This window comes from Cheilinus undulatus, linkage group 6, assembly GCF_018320785.1.
Source record: "Cheilinus undulatus linkage group 6, ASM1832078v1, whole genome shotgun sequence".
NCBI lineage: Eukaryota > Metazoa > Chordata > Actinopteri > Labriformes > Labridae > Cheilinus > Cheilinus undulatus.
The window spans coordinates 33,748,211-33,771,121 of record NC_054870.1 but is presented as its reverse complement, the minus strand read 5'-3'; the positions used below and the strand labels follow the sequence as shown (position 1 = coordinate 33,771,121).

General features: G+C 39.2%; 1 protein-coding gene across 2 annotated transcripts in view; it reads left to right on the top strand.

Moving 5' to 3' along the window:
- Positions 1-22,911, top strand: part of LOC121511219 (SH3 and PX domain-containing protein 2A-like) — a 105,161-nt gene that overhangs the window by 21,964 nt on the left and 60,286 nt on the right. For both annotated transcript variants that reach the window (XM_041789818.1, XM_041789817.1), the window contains exons 3-6: positions 1,976-2,051; positions 4,101-4,177; positions 6,412-6,503; positions 21,829-21,860. In XM_041789818.1, coding sequence (XP_041645752.1) covers positions 1,976-2,051; positions 4,101-4,177; positions 6,412-6,503; positions 21,829-21,860 — 277 coding nt within the window. The remainder of the gene's footprint in view (positions 1-1,975; positions 2,052-4,100; positions 4,178-6,411; positions 6,504-21,828; positions 21,861-22,911) is intronic.

Genomic DNA, 22,911 nt, shown 5'->3' with positions numbered 1-22,911 from the left:
TGGAGTCGTAGTAGCCCACCATGGAAGGAAAGTCATGGCTGATGTCTTTAACACCACCTAGAACTAGGCTATACTCACCAAATGCAAAACACAATAACAGACTAATAGTACCCTCGTGGCTATCACTTTATTAAGCATGGAGCTGGTTGGGCATTTTTATAAAGTAGTTACAATCAACAGTGCAGTGGTGAAAGTTTGGGTCACTTTGAAGTCAATGCTACAAACAGCAGGTGCATCTTGCAGTCTGGTCGGTTCCTCTAGGTAGTGTTTGCATTGTTTTAAGCTGCCCTTATGTCTCTGGTCACCCACGTTTTTGAAATCAATTAATACTTGAACATCGTCCAGAATGCATAGTAAGGCCAAGGTAACTATTGCTACAGTGTAAAAAAGACAAGAAAACCTGGCTTATAGGCATTGTTGATGTTTTTCTTTTCCAGCTTTAGAAACATTAAACTGTATGTTTTGCATGTTTGACTGCAGGTGTGGTTAACCAGCCCTGTTCTTTATACTCAGCCCTTTTATTTCACCCTTAAACCACAATAATGAAGGCTTTTCCCCTCAGAAGAAACCATTTCTTTCTCGCTAAGTTTCTCTCAGGGCAGGGCATATTCCCCCTCCTCTGAAATAAAGATAGCTAAGGCAGAAAACTGATGAGTGCAGAAAAGAGAGAACCACATGAGGAGGAAACCAAACCACCTCTTAGTGGAGAGGTCCTACAAACAACTCCTGCAGACCCAGACAGAGTGGACCCATCGCTCCCTTTCAGGCTCGATTCTGTTTGTCCACCTGGTTGTTTTTGGCTTGGTTTTGACCAAGACTAGTCCCCTGGTCTCCTGCTCCTGATTGACTGAGCTTTAGCTTGATGATCATGGTCTTTACTGTTTAACAGAGCACATCTGGAATGAGGCAAGGCTGAATGAGGAAAGGCGGAGCTACATCTGGATTTGGATCGGGTCTTACTGCAGGATGCTCTTGTGCGTGTTCAGTGCTGAAATTTATTCGAAAGGGAAACTAGAAACTCCTGCCTGTGGTACCCAACACATTTGCGATGCAGATTTTCTCCAACTAAGCATACTCATAAGTCATGCACATGGCAAGACATGCTCCCTATACACATAAACAGACACACACTGACACACACTCCATATAAGTATATCCATATGCTGGAATGGGTACAACTCAGAAGGAACCAGTTGTATGTCATCATCATAAAAGAGTTAATGCAACATGCTTGTGTGTTCAATCATCCAGTGTAGTTTAAGATAAGTAAAATAGATATAAAAAGTACAATGTGAATCACATCCTAGGGGATGAGTACTTCCATAGGCACTGTACTTGATTATGCTTATAGACAAAATGGTGTCATCACAACTTTCCATTTTCTTGTCAATATGTATAGCCCAAGCTTTATATTCAATGTGGCCATGTTTATTTTTTAGTTTTTGAGTTTGCTATGAGTCAACTAGAATGGGGTCATGGGTCACAGTTGGCCCACAGGTCATAGTTTGGACTTAATCTCTCAATAGATCAATCCTCTTAATGGTTAAATGAAACAGTTGTTGACATCAAAGTATTAATTAAAGTCTTCAGATGTGTTTCACTCCCTTGAAAGTTTCCTCCAGACAGAGTGTGGGTGACGTATCGTTGTCTGCTGCCCAGTGGATCAAAGGGAAACTGTTAATGGTTATACGACATAGTAGCTTTTCAGATGAATGTAATTACACCCTCGTGTTGAACCCTTTGCTATAACAAGCTGGTCGACTGTTTCAGGAGAGTGTCCAACCCTTTTTCTCTTATCTAAGATTCCTCCACTTTCATCTTGGTCTGATAAACTTGTGGTTGATAAATGACACTTCATGTGGTTTAACCTTCAAATACTCAGGATTTAATGACCTACTTTTATCTTTTTATGATGATGAAGAAGGAATGTTTTTGATTTTTTTAAAATTGTCTCATCTTTGTTTTACTTTTGCAGATGCGAATCCTGGACAAATTTCCAATTGAAGGCGGACAAAAGGACCCCAAAAAGAGGATTATTCCTTTTTTACCGGGTAACAGACACAAAACTTACAGTAACTTACCTTCTATCATCACTCTTGTCTTTTTTTTTACAGTGTTACAACTAAAGATGTTCCAAGTATCCCATTAATACTTGTGAAATTCAAAATATACATAATATCTATGATAAAACACTGATTACTGACACTTTGAAGAATATTTATCACTCTGCTAGCACTGCACTGTTGTGTCTCATGACAATTTATGTGAAAGCACTCAACTTTTTGGGAGGATAATGGTGACAAATATTCAACTGACCAGAATACCTGCCTATCCCTGTTGAGGCACTATAGGAACTACTAGGAACTAAGGATAGGAACCAAGGATAGGAACTACGGATAAAATCAAAGGGTGGGAACTAAGGGTAGAAACTAAGGGGAGGAACTATAGGAACTAAGGATAAGAATTAAGGGTAGGATCTAAGCGTAGGATGTAAGGAAAAACTAAGGGTATGAACTAAGGGTAGGAACTACGGGAGGAAGTAAGGATAGCAACCAAGGGTAGGAACTAAAGGTAGGAACTAAGGATAAGAACCAAGCGTAGGAAATAAAGATAGGAACTAAGGATAGAAACTGACCTACAAAAGACTTTTTGGCTTTCTATAATATAATTAATGGCAAAAGCAGCAGTCCAAAAAGTAAGAATCAGTTTGTTAGATTGGTTATATTCAGGAGGGATGAGTACTTTTTAAGGAGTGTTTTCAAAGTCCTTTAAACACTAGCAAAAGAGAAGCTCAGACATTTCCATACACAACTGATGTCTGTTAGCACTCCCACATACTCCATAGCATGGCCTACCACATCACATTGTTTGATTAACTGCCATATTCCTCCCAGGCCGAATCAATTTGTGGTCTGCCACGGCTGTAGGAGGCCAGCAGAGAGGGATTTTTCTAATCTGATAAACTCGTTGTGGGCAGGAGCAGAGGAGAGCGCTGAAGAGATCCTTTGTGAGACAAACTGAGCTGCTCCAGTATGGCCAGTGCTGTTTTGATCTCTCTGTAAGCCCAACATGAAGTGAAAGTACTCCCTGACACACAGCACTCAGCATGCAGGGTTGTAGTGTTCAATGAGCTTTATGCAGTTTGACATTATTAGCAGTCACTCTCTTAAGAGTTATAAAGTGAGGTTTAATAAGGAGGGAAGGAGCTTTTTAAAACTTTTCTCATTAATTTATGGGTTTAAAAAGGCTTTAGATTTCTGTTTTTTATAGTCTGGCATTGTATTAATGATGTATTTAAAACATTTTATCTCTGGTACTTCATGTCAAAGTAAGGGAAATGTGAGTATCCTCCAAAGCAGGGCTTCAGACTGACAACATAAATTATCTCATAAAGATAAGTCTTTCTGGTGTCCACTAAAATGGGTGCCAGGAATTCGAACTAAATACTGCTGTGCATTTTTTTAAATATTTATTTTTAAAATTTTATTTGGGCTGTCAGCATTAACATGACAATGTTGTCTTCTTAAGATTGCATTAATTGCGTACTATGTGGTTGTTTTTTGAGGCACACCATAGTAGAGCTACTATCACAGTGTGGCAGCTGGAAAGTTCTCTTTAGTTTCTTCTTTTCCTTACAGTGATGAAAACCAGTAAAGTTTTGAAAGTCTCGTTTCTCTATAAACTTGCAAACAGCTCAGTGGACAAGTCAAAAATAATCTGCACCTTCATATCCCTGCCCTTAACTGGTTTCATTTACTCTTTCATCCATAGCAAGTTCCTTTTTCCTTGGTGAAACTAATTTAGTTACTTTTGGTTCTTTATTTTCATGCAAAAGAAAAACAGGTGTCTGTCTGAAAAGGTAGTAAGGCGACCTTTGCTTAAAGCATTACAAATTACAAAGGAAAAGTATTGAAAGTGGCAGTTTCTTGAGATAATCTCTTGGCCAAATTATTTACCTTAGTGGGCTTCTTGCACAGAGAAAGCAACTAAACTAAACTAAATTTACCCAGCTAGGTGGAAATTAGAGAGTGTTTTTGATCATTTTGAGTTTTAATCATGTTTTTGAGATAAATCAAGCTAACTGCATTGTTTCTCCTCAGGTAAAGTTTTGTTTCGCCGAAGTCACATAAGAGATGTAGCTGTCAGGAGGCTGAAGCACCTGGATAATTACTGCAAAGTAAGACAAACTCTGCATGTAACATAGTATCTTTACAATCATGCATTTCTCACAACTTTGAATACATAGTATCATGAAGGGTAAAAACCTGACCTGCAAAACCAAATTACAAAACGCATAATGAAGCAGAGTAAACAGTCTGCTTACAGGAAAAAAAGCATGCTAATGTAGCAAACGTAGCTGACTAATCTCTATTAGCTGTGTAAGCTATGTAGAAGTTATCAGTGAAATCTACAAGGATATGTTAGCTTGTTTTAGATACATTTGCTAAAGCACACGTTGCTGAAGGTAACTTAGCTACACAGGCTTATGTAGAAACGACAGTCTGGCTGCAAACTGTAGCTCTCAGGTGACCGTTTTTGTGAGACACTGCATCTGCCAGAACAGAAATACATGCTAAAACATTTTAAAGTAAAATCAGATTAAACTTTTGGTCTGGCAAGGGCAGTGGTTTTCCACATTTTTTTGCACAAGGCACACCTAAGATCATGTCAGAATCTCAAGGGACACCATATCCGTCCAAAATTCATCTAATCCAGTCCATATCCATAGAAATATTACCTTTTTACCTATACCTATTTAAAAGGTGTCACAGTAACTTAAGCTGTTGTATAGTTGTGACAATAACATAGAATTGTACAACTTCCCACGGCACACCTAGACTTGCTTCAAGGCCACCATTTGAGAACCACTGGGTTAGGGTGAGGGTTAAGGTGAGAGTTAGGGTACCAAAAGTTAAATGCTTAAAACCTGACTCACTGACCCTGATTACAAAAAATTTAATAGAGATGTGGAAATAGACTGCATAGGAAAAAAGCTTGTCTTCATGTAAAACATTATAATGTAGCTATCATAGCTTACATAGCTCTGTTAGCTGCGTATACTGCATAGATAATGGAGCTACATGGCTAACACAGCTAAAGTTAAGCGCATGAAGCTCATGGATATCTGTTAATAAAGCTATGACACTAAAGCTAGCTTTGTTAGCTATGTAGCTACGTTAGCTTTAGCTGTGTTTGCTTAAGATCACATAAAGGCTTGTTTTGCAAAGGCTCACGTTGCTAAAGCTAACTTAGCTATACTAGCTTACGTAGTAACTTTTACCCAAATAGCTGGTGTAGCTATCTTATTTGTAGCTAAACCTTACAAGACCAAAGCGAGCCACTGTTCACGTAACTACTCCTAAAACAGGTTGATGTATAATTTAATCCTTGGTTAGACCCCTGATCTTATTCCCTGTTTTATTTCTGAAATTTGGATTAGTCTGTAATGTTTGCAATGTGGATATCCCATGAAAGTAACTTTGTTACTTGACTTTGTTAACAAATTAAGTTTAATTAAGGAATATATATATAACCAGAAATATGTTGTCCTGTAATTACGGCACTTCCAATCTGACAAAGACGGCATCTAATGAGCGGTCTGCAGCCAGACTGTCTTAGTAGTATCAGTTTTTTAAATTGTAAACACACAGTTACATGTCATTTGGTTAAAATGTTGGTTGAATTGGGTGTCTTTGCCAAAGCTACTCCCTTAACATTTGCCACCATGTCTCTGAGCCTGGACATTTATCTCCCCCACCAGCCTCAACAGGAAAGCAACAGCTCTATCTACCCTGGTCATTTCCTGTCACCAATGTAAATAGGCAGCCAATGAAGGAAGTGAGGGAAACGGGCGCACTCAGGGGTAAAGCTGAACCTTAGGAATACAAATGAATCAGCAAAGTTTAAGAGTAGTGGTGAGTGCAGCTGGCTACCTGACCCTCTTACATTCATGAGGTCAGTGACGGGAATGTAGGGCAGGTGCTTTGCCAAGTGTGGCAGCAGGTTTTCATTCAGAGGAACAAGAGGAGATTTTCTGCAAAGGCAAAGAGCTTAAAGATGATGGCAGTGGATTTCTTTTTAATAGTGCTCATATTGAGATATGTTTCCAGATTCAAGTAGCTGAATGATCTCATTTTACATGTCTGTGGAGCTGAGAGAGGCGGTGGTTACACTATATCACCTTTGTGTGTTTCTCTTTGTTTTAACCCTCACTCTTAGCTCACAGGCTTCCTTCCCCTCCACACCCTCCACACCCCCTGCCTTGTCTTCTCATCCTGCTGACTGTGCAGTGACTCAGAGTATAACCTTACTACTAACCATTTAAACCAAATGACATAGTCTTTTTAAATGTGTTTTTAGCATTGCAACACAACATAACACAAAGATGTCCCTCCCTTTTCTATCCGCCAGGCTCTGTTGAAGCTACCCTCCCACATTTCCCAAAGCGAGGAGGTCCTGCAGTTCTTTGAGACCAAATTAGAGGACCTGAACCCTCCCACAGAGTGAGTAACTACACTCCAATATAAATCCAACCCATCCTTTGGCATTAGCATAATTTCTTTCAAATATAAAACAAAGCCCTCTGGCGGCTTGCATCAGTAGACTGTGTGATTCTGCTGCCGGGAAAGACGTCTTTCACCCTCGCTGACCTGTCTTGATCCAGAAGCTTTGCTTTGACTCACAGATGATTGATGGATGCAGGTTAAGAGGCATCATGTTTTATTAATAATGGTTTCTGGGAGGTGACACCTGATCCCCAAAACGAATAGGAAAGGATCAGCGATGTCATGACTGTGCAGCTGAGTTCATGTCTCGGTGCAGATAGGGCTCAGAGGCAGCTGATTTGTCAGACTCTGTTCAAAGTCAGCGTGGGAGTAATTACAGGCTAGCTGCTGGGATACTTTTTGTTTGAACTCAGTCTTTCTTTTGGATCATTGTCTAGAATGTGGTAGTATTTTTCCCTACTAAAATATAAATTTAAACCTTTTAAATGTCTTCTTGCTATGTCACCCAGTTCTACGTAAACGGCTTTGTGGACCAAATGCTTAAATGAAATCTCCACCAACACCACCTCTGACCCCGGTCCACCCATACATGTTAATCCCACTTCAAAGTTAGATCCTCCTCCAGTCTCTGAAAGAGTTGGGGGCAGTTTAAATAGAGATGAGTTTAAACCAGCTCTAAATGATGATAAATGTATTTATAACACCTGCCGAGGTAAGAAAAGGCCACAAATGTAATAAAGCACAAACATTATACAGATTGGCAGCTTAATTGTAGTAACCATAAAAACATGAAACATGAACTCTGTGTTGAAATTGGATGAAAAAAATTTGTTGGCACACTTAATGAGCTGACAATATTATGATGTGTTTGAGGTCAGATCAGTAAAATGACTAAGAGGCAAACATAAAAGAGATGTGATGTCATGTAACATCAAGAACAGAAAATTAATTATTGATGAGATCCATGACTAAATACAGTTGAAAGAAGACAATTTTTTTTGCAGCAATATGAAGTGGTTGGGACAAATTGAATCATGGCCTTTTCAACTTTTGAACTCAACCTCTTCTCAGCTTTTACCACTTTTGTTATTCAGTGCCTATAAAAGTATTCATCCCGTTGGATGTTTTACCTTTTTATATTAATTTTATAAATCAATCATGCTCAACATAATTTGGCTCCTTGGCCATAAATACTGCCCCCAAAGAACCTCTTTAATGTCAAGGTGAAAACAGATTTCTACCAAGTAGTGCTTATTTAACAAAAACATGTAAGGTAAAACAAGTGGCTGCATAAATATTCACCTCCTTGAGGTTAGTATTTAGTACATGCACCTTTGGCTACAATCACAGCAGGGTCTGTGTGGATAGTTCTCTATCAGGCTTGCACATCTCGGCACTGCAGTTTTACTCCATTCTTCTTTGCAAAACTGCTCAATCTCTGTCAGGTTGCATGGGGATCGGGCATGAAGAGCTTTTTTTCAAGTTCAGCCACAAATTCTTTATTGCATTGAGATCTGGGCTTTGACTTGGCCAATCCAGAGCAGTCATCTTGTTGTCTTTAATCCATTTCTGTGTAACTTTTGCTGTATGCTTCAGGTCATTGTCTTGCTGGAAAATAAATCTTCTCCTAAGCCGTAGTTCTCTTTCAGACTGAATAAGATTGTCCTCTAGGATTTTCTTACATTTTTCTGCATTCATTTTTTCCTCTACCTTTACAAGCCTTCCAGGCTGCTAAGAAGCATCCCCACTGCATGATGCTGCCACCACCATGCTTCACAGTGGGGATAGTGTGTTTGTGGTGATTTGGACTTTTTGGCAAACTCTAGTTAGATTAAATATACATTTTCTACAACAGTGGCCTTTCTGTTTGCCACTCTCCCATAAAGCATTGTTGTAGGGAACTGCTTCTAATTTTGTTGGAAATGTATCACGTTTGTGGGATTATTGCATTAGAAGTCTGGCACTGGTTTAGCTCTGTTGATGAGGCAGGTGTCCTTATACAGAGGCTGTAGTCCTCAACGCACTCAATTCCTGGTCCTGGCGCTGTTTGGTGAATGTATTCTCCCATATTTCCTGTCTCTCTTCAGCTGTCCTGTCAAAATAATGGCAAAAATGCCAAAAACGCTGTAGATCTGTGTAATATTTGTGGTACTGCATTCAAGGGTATTTATTAACTTGTCAGGTCTTACAGTAATTGTACACATGCACACAGCTCCCTATAGTATCCTGAGGTTTTCAAGATGATCTGCATGTGTGATCACAAACATTTTTTTTCTGAATTGACTTTACATGGACTTTCTTATCTGACAGCCCCACAGTTTCATGTGCAGTCAGGTTAGCGGATTTCTGCATGCTTCTGGGAACACTGAGGAAAGTTTACCAGGAGGGAGCAGTGTCATGTGTTTCCTCCTGAGGATGCCTCCCCCTCCTGTATTGACAGCAGAAACTTAGTTCACACTGCAACTCAAGAGGATTAAAGCAGACTCATGAAATATTCTTGACATTTTTAGAAGCGCATGTGTGAAAACAGCTTTTGCACTTTTGCCTTCTGTGTCTTGAATATCAGAAAACCATGACTTTGTGTTGCTACAGTATAAAAGTTCGGGGTTTTTGATGTTTACGAAATAAATGTCATTGACTGAAGAATTGCTATGAGTGCTTTACTTTAAATAGACCTCTGACTGTATGCCTGGTCATGCTTATAAATACTTGGTGGCTAAATACCGGGAAACAAGACTAACTGTGACCAGTCTATTGTCCTTCCACGGCCCTTCCATTATGTGTTGCTATGAAGCTCTCTGCTCAAATGATGACTCACAATGAAGTTGGCTAAGGAACATTTTAACTAGTTTGTGGCAGTGCTGCGTTACGACCTGCTCTACTGCCATCTACTGTGTTTGACTCTGGCTGAGTTTGCTGTCAGCAAGCCAGACAATGTGGATTCTATTACTGAAGAAGAGTCATTAATTGACATTTTGTTCTAAAAAGGTGAAAATCAGATGTTTTTGATGATACCAACGATAAAGAAAATCAGACATGATAAAGGACTTTTTAATGGAAATTAAGAAGGAAGAGTTACCCTTAGTTTATAAAGGTTTATAAAGTTCCTGCTATCCAAGGCTCTGTAAGACCTCCAGTTTGTAAGATAAAAAGCAGTTTAGCTTCCCCCAATCAATCAAAAATGTCTCATTTATGAAGATTATTATTTGGCCAGTCACAAAGGTGACATTTTCTCCAATATCAAAAATAAACTAGGACCACTTCACTAATATATCTGTTAGCAGTCCCTCTGTAAGCATCAGCAGCATGGCAAAAATTGTTTTCAAGCCCTCGTATGCTACTGCCATCTAGTGAATAACAGATGTTACTGCATGGAAAAAATAAAACCAAATGGATGTGATTTTTTGTCACAAGAGGGCGCCATGCTACAGGTGGAAATATATCCTCATTTTCCAATAATATAAAGCAGACTTTGAGTGTTTTTGCTGTTCATAAAACAGGAAATGGCACATTTTTGTTCACTCATGCATGCTCAGCACATGCACAGTCATTGGAAAAGACACATTAGATTATTCTCAGTCACCGCTTTTAAGCTAAGCATTGATAAAAAAAAAAGATCAAAGTTGAGGCTGTGGGATAAAACATGAGTGAAATGAGCTGAAAAGGTGTCTCCTTTCAGGATGACTTGGTATCATGACAGGAAAGGAACTAAGTAGTACCTAACTGTTTGAAGTCAACAGTCTAAATCACTCTTTTGAGAAACTTGCTTGCGGCTGCAGTGAGTGTTTTTAAATCGTTCCTGGTCAAAGATCCTTTAACAAAAGTGTTTCTTACTTCAAATAAGATAATGATGTCCTCCTTTTAAAGTCGTTTTAGGGGCCCTACAGTTTCAGATCTGATGAATATTTCAGAAGAATAAAGAATGTTGGTAAAAAAATTGGAGACAAATCAAGAAAAAAAGACATTTTAGTATAAAAGAAGCACGTACTGTTTCTTATAGTCTCATATCTGTGGGTCCTTACTGGCAGCTCAAATGACTGCTTATGAAAGAGTACGCATAGAGAATATTTAATTATATACTTAAATGTTCATTATGATAATTAATACCACTGGCTAGGTATGAAATTAAAATACCAATTTTTGTCACCAGTCAGGACTGCATACTTTGATAGCTCCGCATATTTAGAGCACTACATTTGTGCTGTTTCTAACAAGTCCATGTGATTTAAACTTTAAGGTGTTTTGCTAAAACGGTACATCAGTGCCTGCCAATGTTGTCGGATTTAAATTTAAAAACATCTAATTTTACTCCCCTATCTGCAGTGTGACTTTGCTCTGCACCATATTTTAAAGTTGTAATAAGAAGTTAGACTGTATTAAACCCTGTGGGGGAGTGTGTCCTCTGCATTTGATCCATCCTAACTATCAGGAGTCAGCGCGGTGTGTGGAGACTGCAGCTCCAAGGCCAGAAACCCAGTCAAGGGCAAAGTCTCAATTATGAAAAATAACAGTAAACACTTGCACGAATCCATCATCTCAATTTTACAAGGAAAAAATATGATTTTTTTGTATAAAGTAGAACCACTGCCTGATGGTTATACGCCTCAGTGAGGTGCTCAGCTAGACAATGAGGGTATAATGGTGGGTCAAAGAGAAGGGCTGGTGTAGTTTATGTTAAAGTGTTAATGGCGGAAATCTAACAAGCAAAGGATGAACATGAGGTCAATTACCTTAATCGCTGACCTTAAAAATCTAGTTCATCCCTGACTCTGAGTGGATATTTATGCAGAGTTTAAAGAAAGTTCCTTAAAGTGTTGTTGAGATATGTCATTCACAAGAACAGCCCATGAAAGGACAAACAACCTGAAAATAAGAGAGTGCAGATGTGAATTAGTTAAAGCTAAGTCTGGTAAAGGGCATTAAATGGCCACATTTCTGTTAATAAAATAAAATTAGATTAAATAATGCCTCAAGTTCTGGCTATCACCAGCACAGAGACTTAAGAAACCTTAAGTAGCAGGTCAGACAATACCAGCTAATTTAGATTTTTAGTGTTTATATACAGTGTGTATAGAAACTGTTTATACCCCCTTCACTTTAAAAAAAAAAAAGTTATGTTGCAGCCTGATGCTACTGTCAAGTAATGTTTTTTCCCCCTCATCAATCTACATTCAGTATCCCATAATGACAAAGTGAAAGCATTTTTTTCTTTTTTTTTTTTTTGCAAATTAATGAAAAATTAAAAAAACATGTAAGTATTCAGACCCTTTGCAAAAACTATATAGAAGGCATCCCAGCTGAGAATGCATATCAGAGCAAAAACCAAGCAATGAGGTCAAAGGAACTGCCTGCAGAACTACAACAAAATTCTGCTGCAAGGTTCCTAAGAGCAGAACAGAACAGTGGCCTGCATTATTCTCAAATGGAAGAAGTTTGGCACAACCAGAACTCTTCCAAGAGCTGGTCACCCAGCCAAACTGAGAAATCAGGGGAAAAGGGCCTTAGTCAGAGAGGTGACAAAGAATCTGATGGTCACTCTGACTGAGCTCCAGAGATCCTGTGTGAAGATGGGACAAAGTTCCAGAAGGACAACAATCTTCTGAGGAGACGTGTTATTTCTAGCAGTGGTAACTTTAAATTGCCTCACAGAGCCCATCGTTCTAGTTGTGTGCAGGCGTCACTGAAAAAGAACGTCACTCCTGGAGCATCAAGTCATGGTGTAGCAGAAATGTAGCCGTTTGGTGTTTGGGGATCTAAAACAGACATAAACTTATAATCCAGCTGCTGAACCATTTTACAGTACAGTGTTTTAGTTTTATATCTTTTGCTTCGGTAAAGTTTTGAAGGTCCATAAAAATATTAATCTGTATAAATGCTCTCAAATGGTTTGTCAGCAATAGTTCTTCGAGTGACATTTTTGGATCAGTGCATCGAAGCAAAATTGTGGCCTTACACCAAGGATCGATGACCATGTCAGCTCCACAGTTTATAACAGCAAAGAAAAACATCCATGCTTTCTAACTTTGATGATCAATACTTTATTGAACTCCATTCAGGAGTTTAAGGAGATATACAGTATCAAACCCCTTTTCCACCTTTGAACACAGTTCCCTGTGATGTAAATGCAACATTGGCGCTGTGCTTTGGTTGAAACATAGATCAAGCTCCAGAGGAGGATTTTGACCCTGTATAAACCAGCTCTGAACAACCACTCTCCGAGAAAGAGTTCGTTTGCATTTAAAGAGAAGCCAATTGGCCGACACAAGTACAGTAGGACAAGTCCATGGTATGGCTGGAGATACCCAACCTGACATGCCAGATGGATTTGTTTCACACATCCATCTGGAAAACCACTGATATACAGCGTTTGGGAAAGGACAGAGCCTTTGAAAACAAACTCAGAGGGTGACTGGATCAACGTTCTGTCTGTCACATCTTTACGGGCCAATCAGAGAAACAAAACACGTGACGTCGTAGCCGCTACCGAGGTGTGTGTGCGCGACTACTGAGGAATAAACTCCATATAGAACAGCACAACGCTAAACATGGCAACTATAGACATGTCAGTACCTGACTTTTGTCATTTTTGAATAGAAAACAGCTAGCTGTTCTTTGTTCTTCTTTTAACAAAGAAATGTCATCAAGTTCTGATAAAACTGGCGCTTTAGCAGCATCCACGCTAATCTCTTCCACCATAACTGCACCGGCTTCTTGTTGCTGCTTGCTTACGTCATGACTCCACCGCACCTGAAAGTACTGCCCCTCATCGCTGAGTGGTTCTGTCACTTTCTAACTGGGCCCAAACAGACGCGAGCTTTGCAAGCTGGATTCACCAGTGAAAAACACGGAAACGGGCGGATCCATCTGCTCTGCAAGGTTAGAAGATACCAGGTGACGGCAGGTCAATGACTGTTATTGTGATGCCAAAAGGGGCACAGATTCTAAACAGACCATCCTCCTCCTAGAATACGACATGCACAGCTGGAAAATTGATTTACTGACGGGAGCATATCTGACTTCTCCAAGGTAAAAGGCAATAGTCCCCCTTTTGCTAATTTCAACGGATCCTTCTCCTGCTGACCTTGCTCTCTCTTTATTTGTATATTTATGTTGTGACACTGTGGACCACTGTCTGTCTCTGTATTTTGGCTGTATTTTTTGTCCTTTTTGCTGAATGTATTGACTCTGAGCAGCTCTGCACTTTTGTCTCCCTCTGGGGATAATACTGTTTATCTTTCTTATCTTAACAAGTTTGCATGCAGCTAACTGCCTAGAAGTCAAACAGTAAGATACAGACAATCTTCACAGCTCTGTAGATTTTGTCTACGTTGTGTGCTTTATTTTTTGTACAAATAAGATTAATGCCATACAGCTAACCAAGACTGCTCACTGATTTAGCTGGGCCCCTGACAGACTTAGAGGATGGGCCCTCCTCATCGATAGTACCAATATATGGGTGTTGGGTCAGTGGTAGTGAGGCTAGTGCTGGTGCTACATTTCTTTAATTTTGCCCATATTTGCCACTTTAAATCCATATTTGTCTCTTTTTACCCCCCCCCCCCCCCCCCCACACACACACACACACACACACTTTAAAGGGGACGTATTTTACCCTTTTAAGACAAGTTTATATTGGTCTCAGAGGTCCCCAAAACATGGCTGTGAACTCTGTTGCTGAAAAAACACTCCAGTATTGGATTTTTGCATGTCTAAAAAAACCTCTGTTTCAGCCCTGCTCAGAGCGAGCTGTTTCTGTCTGTGGCTTCAAATGTTACCGAGCTGTCTAACTCCGCCCTTGACCACGCCCCTCTCAGGGAAAGGATGTGACATGATGGATGCCACAGCTAACAGCTGAAAGGAGGATTGGGAGAGGAAGGCGGAACTTCTTCCAAGCTGGGAGAGCCAACCAAACCTGGGGGTGGGGCTTACTCCCCACATGACATTGAGAGGAAAAACTGTGAGATCAGCTTGTTTCAGCACACATTTTCTGGAAGGTGGAGAAAGAGAGAGGGGGAGGGAATTGATTTTTCTGGTACTTGAGGGGATTGTGGACAGGCCAGGGGTACGTGTTTTTATTAGAAAAGTCTGGAAAAGTGATTTTTGTCTAATATGTTCCCTTTAAATCCTTTTTTCAACATTCTGCTTTTTGGTTTCTACATACCCATTTTTTTGCCACTTTTAACTGATCTTAACTCTGTTTAAGAAATCGTCTCAGTCCTGAACATCTTACCTTGTTAGACCCTACCTGTTTTCAGAAAATGGTATGGTGATTAGCAACATCTGGAAAGTGTAAAAACTGCAACTACACAATTATACACATTATTTTATATGGGAGAAAATAAAATACTATTAAAGCCTTTTCTTTCTTTTGAGAGTTAATTTCACATTAGTGTTTTGCCACAAGAGAATATGTTATTGTTTTTTGAGATCAACCGAACAATCTTTCACCCTGACATCATTGTGTAATTATGACTAAACTTTGCTGGAGATTTGGGTCCTGTATGCAGTAGTTTATCGAGCTTTTGTGAGGATTTGAATGAGAAAAACTGGTGCGTTTCATAAGGATTTAAAACAAAAACTGCTACTGCGACTTTTTCCCCATGCAGAACAGCCCTCTCCTCTATCATAATGATTTCCTGTTCATTGACGTCGACCCTTTGACCGCTGAGCTGGAGGTTACTCCTGCGGGGGTCAATCTGAGGTCAGACGGGAGTGTCTGTGCAGTGTATACAAGCGGCAGGGCAGACACTTTGGCCCTTCGGTCTGGCTGAGAAATGTGAGCGAAGGACTAATGTCTCACACATTCCATCACTAATAGGCCCACCTACAAAGAGCGAGCTGCAGCTATGTGCAAACAGATGGTTATTCTCATGGGCTCGGAGATTTAATGACGTGTTCAGCCCATGCTTGGCCTGTATTCTGTGTGTGCATCTAGCAAAAAGGAACTAAACTCTATGGGGTGTAAACAGTGAAGGACTTGGATAAAAAAAAGGCCGTGGCATGTGTAAAAGGTTGGACAATTTTTTTTTTAAAACCAACACCAACCAAGCTGATACAAAACTCATATAAAGCTCATGATATATTGGTTGTTGTTTGAATTGTGGTTCAGAAGGTTAGAACATATAGTAAGACCCAACATTTTTTGCTTCATCAACATCTTTTTCTAGGTATTTGATCATCATTATTTTGTGTACTTTTTCCTTTTTTAATTTGTTTGTTCATTTTAATTAGTCGAATGAAGAGTCATTCTGATTGGCCCAAACCGCCCAGAGTTGGACAGCCCATCTGGCATTTTCCCAAAATCCATTGACTGTAAACATTAACCCCCCGTTTGTGCTGTTGACCCAAAATATCCCCCTAAAGATCGCAGTGAAAGGTTCTGATTTGTGTTTTGGAGCAAGCGGTAACCTCAAGTGTTTTATAATGAAGCCAGTGCAGCAGATGGAAAACCGTTGATGTCAATATTCAGACAGTCTGAATGCTGCTTTTGAATGAGTTTGTAGGCTGTAAACTGAATCGTCCTTCTGAGATAGATAAAGTTGTCTGAATCTTGAATATTGAATTGCAGTCAACTGTGGTTCTTCAGATGTCCACTTGAGGCAGGCTGCAAAAACCAAGGACATCTCAAGGTCCAGTGTTAATTTTAACACTGGACCTTTTAACTGTTTGCCTGATGAAGGTCTAGTTCTAAAACATTTCAAATAAACCCCCCCTTATTAGCAAGTTGGACAGTGTGTTGGAGTTTTGATGAAAGTCAGGAGCATTGTACCTTTTTGCCAAGAGGCAAGTCTTCACGTATGCTAAATTCCACCTACGAATTTAAACCATTGATCTTATTTAAGCTCTTACTGTTTGGAATAAGCTAGTTAGATGAAAAGCTCAGTGATTTTATTTTGGCACCCAAGATTCAGAATTCTTTAATCTATTTGCAATAAATGGCTACTTTTCCCATGATAATAAAGTAATTTCACAAGTTCTCTGGAAAATTGGCAAAAATGTACACAATGATGGGGAAAGAGGGTATTAAATGTGTCAGTTTTGTTCATTTTCCTTTTTATTTCAGGTGTTTTGGTCCAATCATGCTCCAAACTGCAACATATTCAATTAACTAAACATGTGTTGTTGAAAATTTTTGGGAAACTTGGGTGACGATCTGTCGAAAGGCAGACTGGTGGGTCCTGAGGCCGGACCAGTTGAGAACCACTGGTTTAGGCAAAGTGGTATAGTGAGTGGGATACACAGGTTTTAGTGAGTATGCACCTGATTTCTGGGCGCTCTACTGTAGATATGATTATGGTGGACCTTTGGGTGATATGAAAAGACATAGAAGAATATGTTTTCCCCCATGGCTACCTAAAGCGGCTGACAATCAACAGCTGTTGTTTTGAAAGGAATACAACCCCAGTTTAGCAAACACCGATACTATTTGATAGGACAGCTGAGACACAGGAAACATGGGGAGAGAGAGTGGGCGAAGACATGCACCAAACATGGGCCAAGACCCGGAATAGATCCCACGACCACTGAGCCAGACCGGAGCCCAGCTTCATTAGACTTTTAAATTGGATTGCTGTCCTCATCCCGGTTTATAAACACCAGGGGGGAATGGATTTTTTTTCTGATCAAAGCATGTCCCATGATGGTAGTTGGCATTATGCCCCTGTCAGCTCGTTACTATTACTACATCGCTATATTCTTCTGTTTCCTTTTTCACATTGCATATCGAACCAGTGACTTGCTTTAAAACACTGCAATTCAACTTTTTCCATCCATGCACTCATTTCATTGATCTAACATAAGTTTTGGTTTGACTAACATCATAATAACACGCTGACTGAAACCACGTCCTTGTTGGTTAGGACATGCTTTTTCTGCCATTACTTCCCCTAAACTGATATCTTTAGCTGCTGATAGGAAGACACAGCCAGAGTTGTAAGCTCAGGCTCCTCCTGGGAAGAATATTATTCCAGCTCTGTGCTCAGGGTCACGAGCGAGCAGGGCAGGTCAAGCATCTACTTTATCCTCATCATTTCTCTTCAACTCTCTACAGTGCTTTCCTCAGTTTCATAACTCCACCCTGCCAGATTCTGCAAAAACAAGCATGGATTGCCAAACACTTAAAGAAATGTTTAACATGTATTGCATTTAATTTCTCTCAGAGTCTGACACTCGTTTAAGGCTAGGTTTATACTATATTACCTATATTCTGTGAAAAATATGTGAGCTATTCACACAGTATATGATCTGAGTTGTTTTGATAAGAGCACATATTTGGCTGGTGAACCTAAAGCCATCTCCAAAAACACTCATTGTGCCATCTGCTTGGACTGTACTTATTTGTTCAATAAACTACAACCCTGTGTACATTGGCTCACCTGAATGTTTAACATTATTGTGTTTTCTGCCCCAAATGTGATATAGAAAGTTATGAAATTCATATTGGATTTAAAATTGTATTCCCACAGTGAGAACATTGTTCCAAGATCCAATACAAACATTGTTTTTACTGTGTCACAATCCATTTTAATGGTGTATTCACAGTTTAATCTATTGTTTTATTTCAACATTTAGTGGGTATATCATTTATGTTTTTAATTAAGCTGAACTGTAGCTGTAAGTTAGGACATCTGTGACTGGAAATTCTCAGCTCGTTTTTGTTCAAGCATCTGGAAACAGAGAAGTCTTGGGCCAAAAGTGACTTTATCCAAAGTAACAAAGGAATACAGTTATTGCTAAAAAGATTTTGATAAAGCAAGAATTGTTGCAGTTTGAACTAAGTTACAGTGTCTGCCAGATACTGACTAATCTCCATATTATAGTTGAAATGTCACTGTAAATCGTTTTTGTTTTTGAAAAGTAAATCGGAAAGGAAAAAGTCCACTTTTGCCATAATCAAAAATAATCCTCTCAAATAACACAATAGTTAAAGTATAATTCTTTAATTAGAGAAAGGAGTGGAGTTAATGAACAGGCTGTAACCTGGCACAGTTGGACAAGGTTTATCCAAACATGCACTCATATCCATAACTAACCATGGCTCCAGTCCTGCTGCCGGCCTCTCTGGAGAGCCAGGTGTCTGTTCACATCTGCGTCAAACCTTTGCTTTTCCTCAGCGCTTCACTCCCTCTCTCTCTTTCTCTCTCTGCCTCTCAGATAATTTCGATGACGTTATGCAGCCAGCCAGCAATTCCTGAAACGTGCTACAAACCACAACACCTTTCTATGGAGACACAGTTTAAAAATTATTTCTCTGTTCATAATGTCGAGGAATTTCATCTGCAGGACAAAATCACATAAAAATGTTCAAAATATTGTGGGGAAGCCTGTGTATGCCCCTTTAAATGGTGCTACATTTGTAAGGAACATGCATTTGTGAGATGAGCAGCAGGGCTGACTATGTGGGTTATGCCCATGAATCTTCTCTGCCAATGACAAACAGCTTATTCTGCTGTTGCTACTGACTCTCGCTTTGAGCTTCTGGTACCCCACGTGATGACAATCAGGTGGCTGAGTGTCATCATTGGAGGCAATCTCAAGGCAGAGAGATACTGAGATGAGATTCTAAACAACACCAAACAAGAGTCAAAGCTGTTTGGCACAGAAGATTTTGACTTTTTTAATGGACTCAATCCGAATACTCATCTCAGCGGCCCATCACACAAATACATATTCCTTACAAATGTGGGACCATTTAAAAGGGTAAAAAAAGTATTTTCAGCGGTATAAGATTTGTTGCCAAGAAGCTTTATGACAATAAAGAAATAATCTACCAAACAAGAATTGTTTTACTTTTTGTGCTAGGTTGAGTTTCTTTCATTTCCTTACATCTGGGCATGAGTAACATACTCCAATAGAAGAACAAGCTACAGCAAACATGGTGAGCATCTGCAATAGTGTGAGAAGCAGCATTTTTGGAGTGTAGCTGAAACGAATTTCCTGCAAAAAATAGAAAATATGAATATCTTTCAGTTCTTAGATGGGAGAGAATATAGAAATGGTGAAATACTTAAAAAAGTGTCTATGAAAATGGGCAAGGGGTTTACAAGAAGAACTTAACAGATACAGTGTCTCTGGAAATTACTTAGACTAGCATAATGTTAACCTTGCAAACAGATGGGCTGGCCAGATTCCATGCCTGTCATCAGGCAGATCCATCTTACAACGCTCCAGTCTGAAATGACTGTGTAAGGTCTGAGAACAGACCTGACCAATCAGCGTCATCTGAGCAGAATAAAGTGCTAGGTTTAGTTGTACTGAAAGCCAAAGGCAATAGCTGCCACCTGTATAGTGTTTAGCTTTGATGCAGTTTTATCAGAACTGGACCACATTTATTTATTTAATAAGCAGCAAAGAAAATCACTGAATGCTTTTCATGGCGGAAAATATGTTTCCACTCTACTCCTGACCTGCTTCAACATGAGTCTGCAATAGTTACAGGTGAGGTTAAGTTGTCCTGTAAGCCAGTATGCACAATGGCAGCAGCCAGTGTAGCAATTTTCTCGGATTTAGTCAAAGTATAGCTGCAGTTTTATCAGAGCTCTTGCCACATCTATTTCCTGAAACAAGAGCAAAGAGCCTCACTGAAAGCTTCTCCTGGCAGAGATGTTTTTGCACTTCTCCTGCCTGGCCTTGGTGTAAGTTTCATCCACCAATGAGCTCCACCATTCAAAAACTGCAACCTACATGTCAAGCTCGGGCTACTACTGGAGCTGTGCATGCCTACTACCTAATTTAGTTTTCTGACTGGCCCATAATGAATGTGACAGAGACAGTGTTTGTCCAATCACCTTCTAAGAAGTTTTTTGAAAAGTCCTGCCCTTTTACTAAACGCTTTGTATGGGAGCTTTGCCAGATGAATGTAAAATACAGTGCTTAACAAATTTACTAGACCAGCTGTCATATTTGTCTCAAAGACCATCTAGCATCATGAAGCGCTTCAATGTGGACTCTTTAATTTTCAGTCAGCTCTCCACGTTTTACCATTTTGAACAGGAATGAGGGATTTCAAACTGAATTCACCAAAATTTGAGCCGGCTCACTGGGCTTCTCTGAGAAGTCAGAAATTAATCAAGCATAACATCAAGGCACTAAAACAAATTTTTCTGTTCAGGAATGCAAGTAAATTTATATATTTTGACATATTAATCTAGAAATATTAATGTGCTTTACTATTTTTTTTCAGTTTTTTGTAAATCAGTAAATTTGAAAACTCATGGATAACAATAATAATTATATTTTAGCATTAAAAATATCATTTTGGTTAAAGAGCTTCTACATATTGGTGTATTAACCATTGCAGAAACATAAAAATGATTTTGATAATTACCAATGCTGTTAATTTAGGGCAGCTGTGGCATAAACCTTACTTTGGTTAGGGTTAGGGTGGTCTAATAAATTTGTTAAGCCCTGTATATCCATGGTGTGGACATATGAAACAGTCTATCTGGCTTGTCAGGTTAGCTTACTACATAGCTAATAGACGACAACAACATTTGTAGATGGTTGCAGATTGTTTCTTGAACTGTGTCATGGTAAATGTGTTGACCTCTTTGTGTTGAGAAAAAACTCTCTTACTGCAAGTACATGATACTACTCAGGCTACAAATACTAACCAGAATTCTTCCAACTTGTTACTTGGTTTTTCTTTTCCATTCGTTTCTATCATATTTAGTAACAGCGCTATATTTTATCTGGATTAATACATCTAGTGATGGTAACAGATTAACTAATGTGTAAATGATCTGTCCCAAACCAAAGAGAGGAGCTGCCAGACAAGCTGAAATGTAAATTTGTACACAATCAATGGCACATTGCTGCTCTGTAGCCCTGCTGAGCGGGGTCATTGACAGTATTGCTCATCCTTTAAGTGTTTTGTTAAAGTCCAGACTGAAGAACAGACTCGCTTCACATCCAAACATGAATGGAACTTAACAGTAAGAAATTATACTGTTGTGAGGTAAATAAATGCTGTTCTGTTAAACAGAGGCAGCTGTGGGGCTCTAATGTATATCATGTCTACTATTGTAAATACAGAGTTTTAGAGTTTTTTATGCTGATAGATAACAGTGACTTGTTTCATTTCTGTCCTTGACACACTTCCACACGCGTATGTTGCCTCCCTTCTCCCTCCCTCTGGTGGTGGGTCAAGTTCACAGTGCATTCCCAGTAAGGGTTTGGCTGGTACGCATGTGCCAACTATTTTGGATGGTCTCAGACAGAGATTCAGCTGAAGCCAGAGTTTGGACTGATCAAATGATATGAATGGTCTGACCAGTCTTGACCACACATTCACCATGCTTTTCTGGTGTTGTTTCTTTTCCAGAGACTGTGGCGGCTCCGGCAAACGTAAATCAGGTAAGAACTGAACTTTTTAAAACTTTGTCAATAAATACTGCTTTAAAACTGTTGTTTTAACTATTGATTTAACACATCAAAAACTGAGTGATGACTTTGATATGATGATGCCTTGATGATGACACTGGTCCCAGTGTTGATAATTTTATGACTTTGATATGATGACATGATTCCTAGTTGTTGTCGTTTTATTGACTTTGATATAACATAAGTCCTAGAGTCATTTAAATGAATGTAATACATCAGTCCTAGTGTTTTTTATTTCATGACTTTGATTTAATAACGCAAGTCCTAGTGTTGTGTAAATTATTTTAATACATCAGTCCTAGTATTGTTTATTTCATGACTTTGACATAACGACATCAGTCTTAGTGTTTTCGTTAAAATGACTTTAAAACATCAGTCTTAGTATTGTTTATTTCATGACTTTGATATAACGATGTCAATCATAATGCTGTCATTTTATTGACTGTGATATAACAGGTCCTAGTGTTGTTTATTTAAAAATTTTGATATAATGACTTTGATATGGTGCCATGAGTCCTAGTGTTGCTGATTCCATCATGACTTTGATATGGTGCCATGAGTCCTAGTGTTGCTGATTCCATCATGACTTTGATATGGTGCCATGAGTCCTAGTGTTGCTGATTCCATCATGACTTTGATATGGTGCCATAAGTCCTAGTGTTGCTGATTCCATCATGACTTTGATATGGTGCCATGAGTCCTAGTGTTGCTGATTCCATCATGACTTTGATATGGTGCCGTAAGTCCTAGTGTTGCTGATTCCATCATGACTTTGATATGGTGCCATGAGTCCTAGTGTTGCTGATTCCATCATGACTTTGATATGGTGCCATAAGTTCTAATGCTGTTGCTTTCATGACTCTGATATGATGACATGATTCCTAGTTTTTGTGTTTCGGTACCTGTTATATAATGTCAGAGGCCCTAGTGTTGTTGATGTGTTGACTTTGAATGTTGTCCTTATGACTTTGATTTATGCTTTTGCTGTGATGACACAGTCCAAGAGATGGATGTCACATTCTGA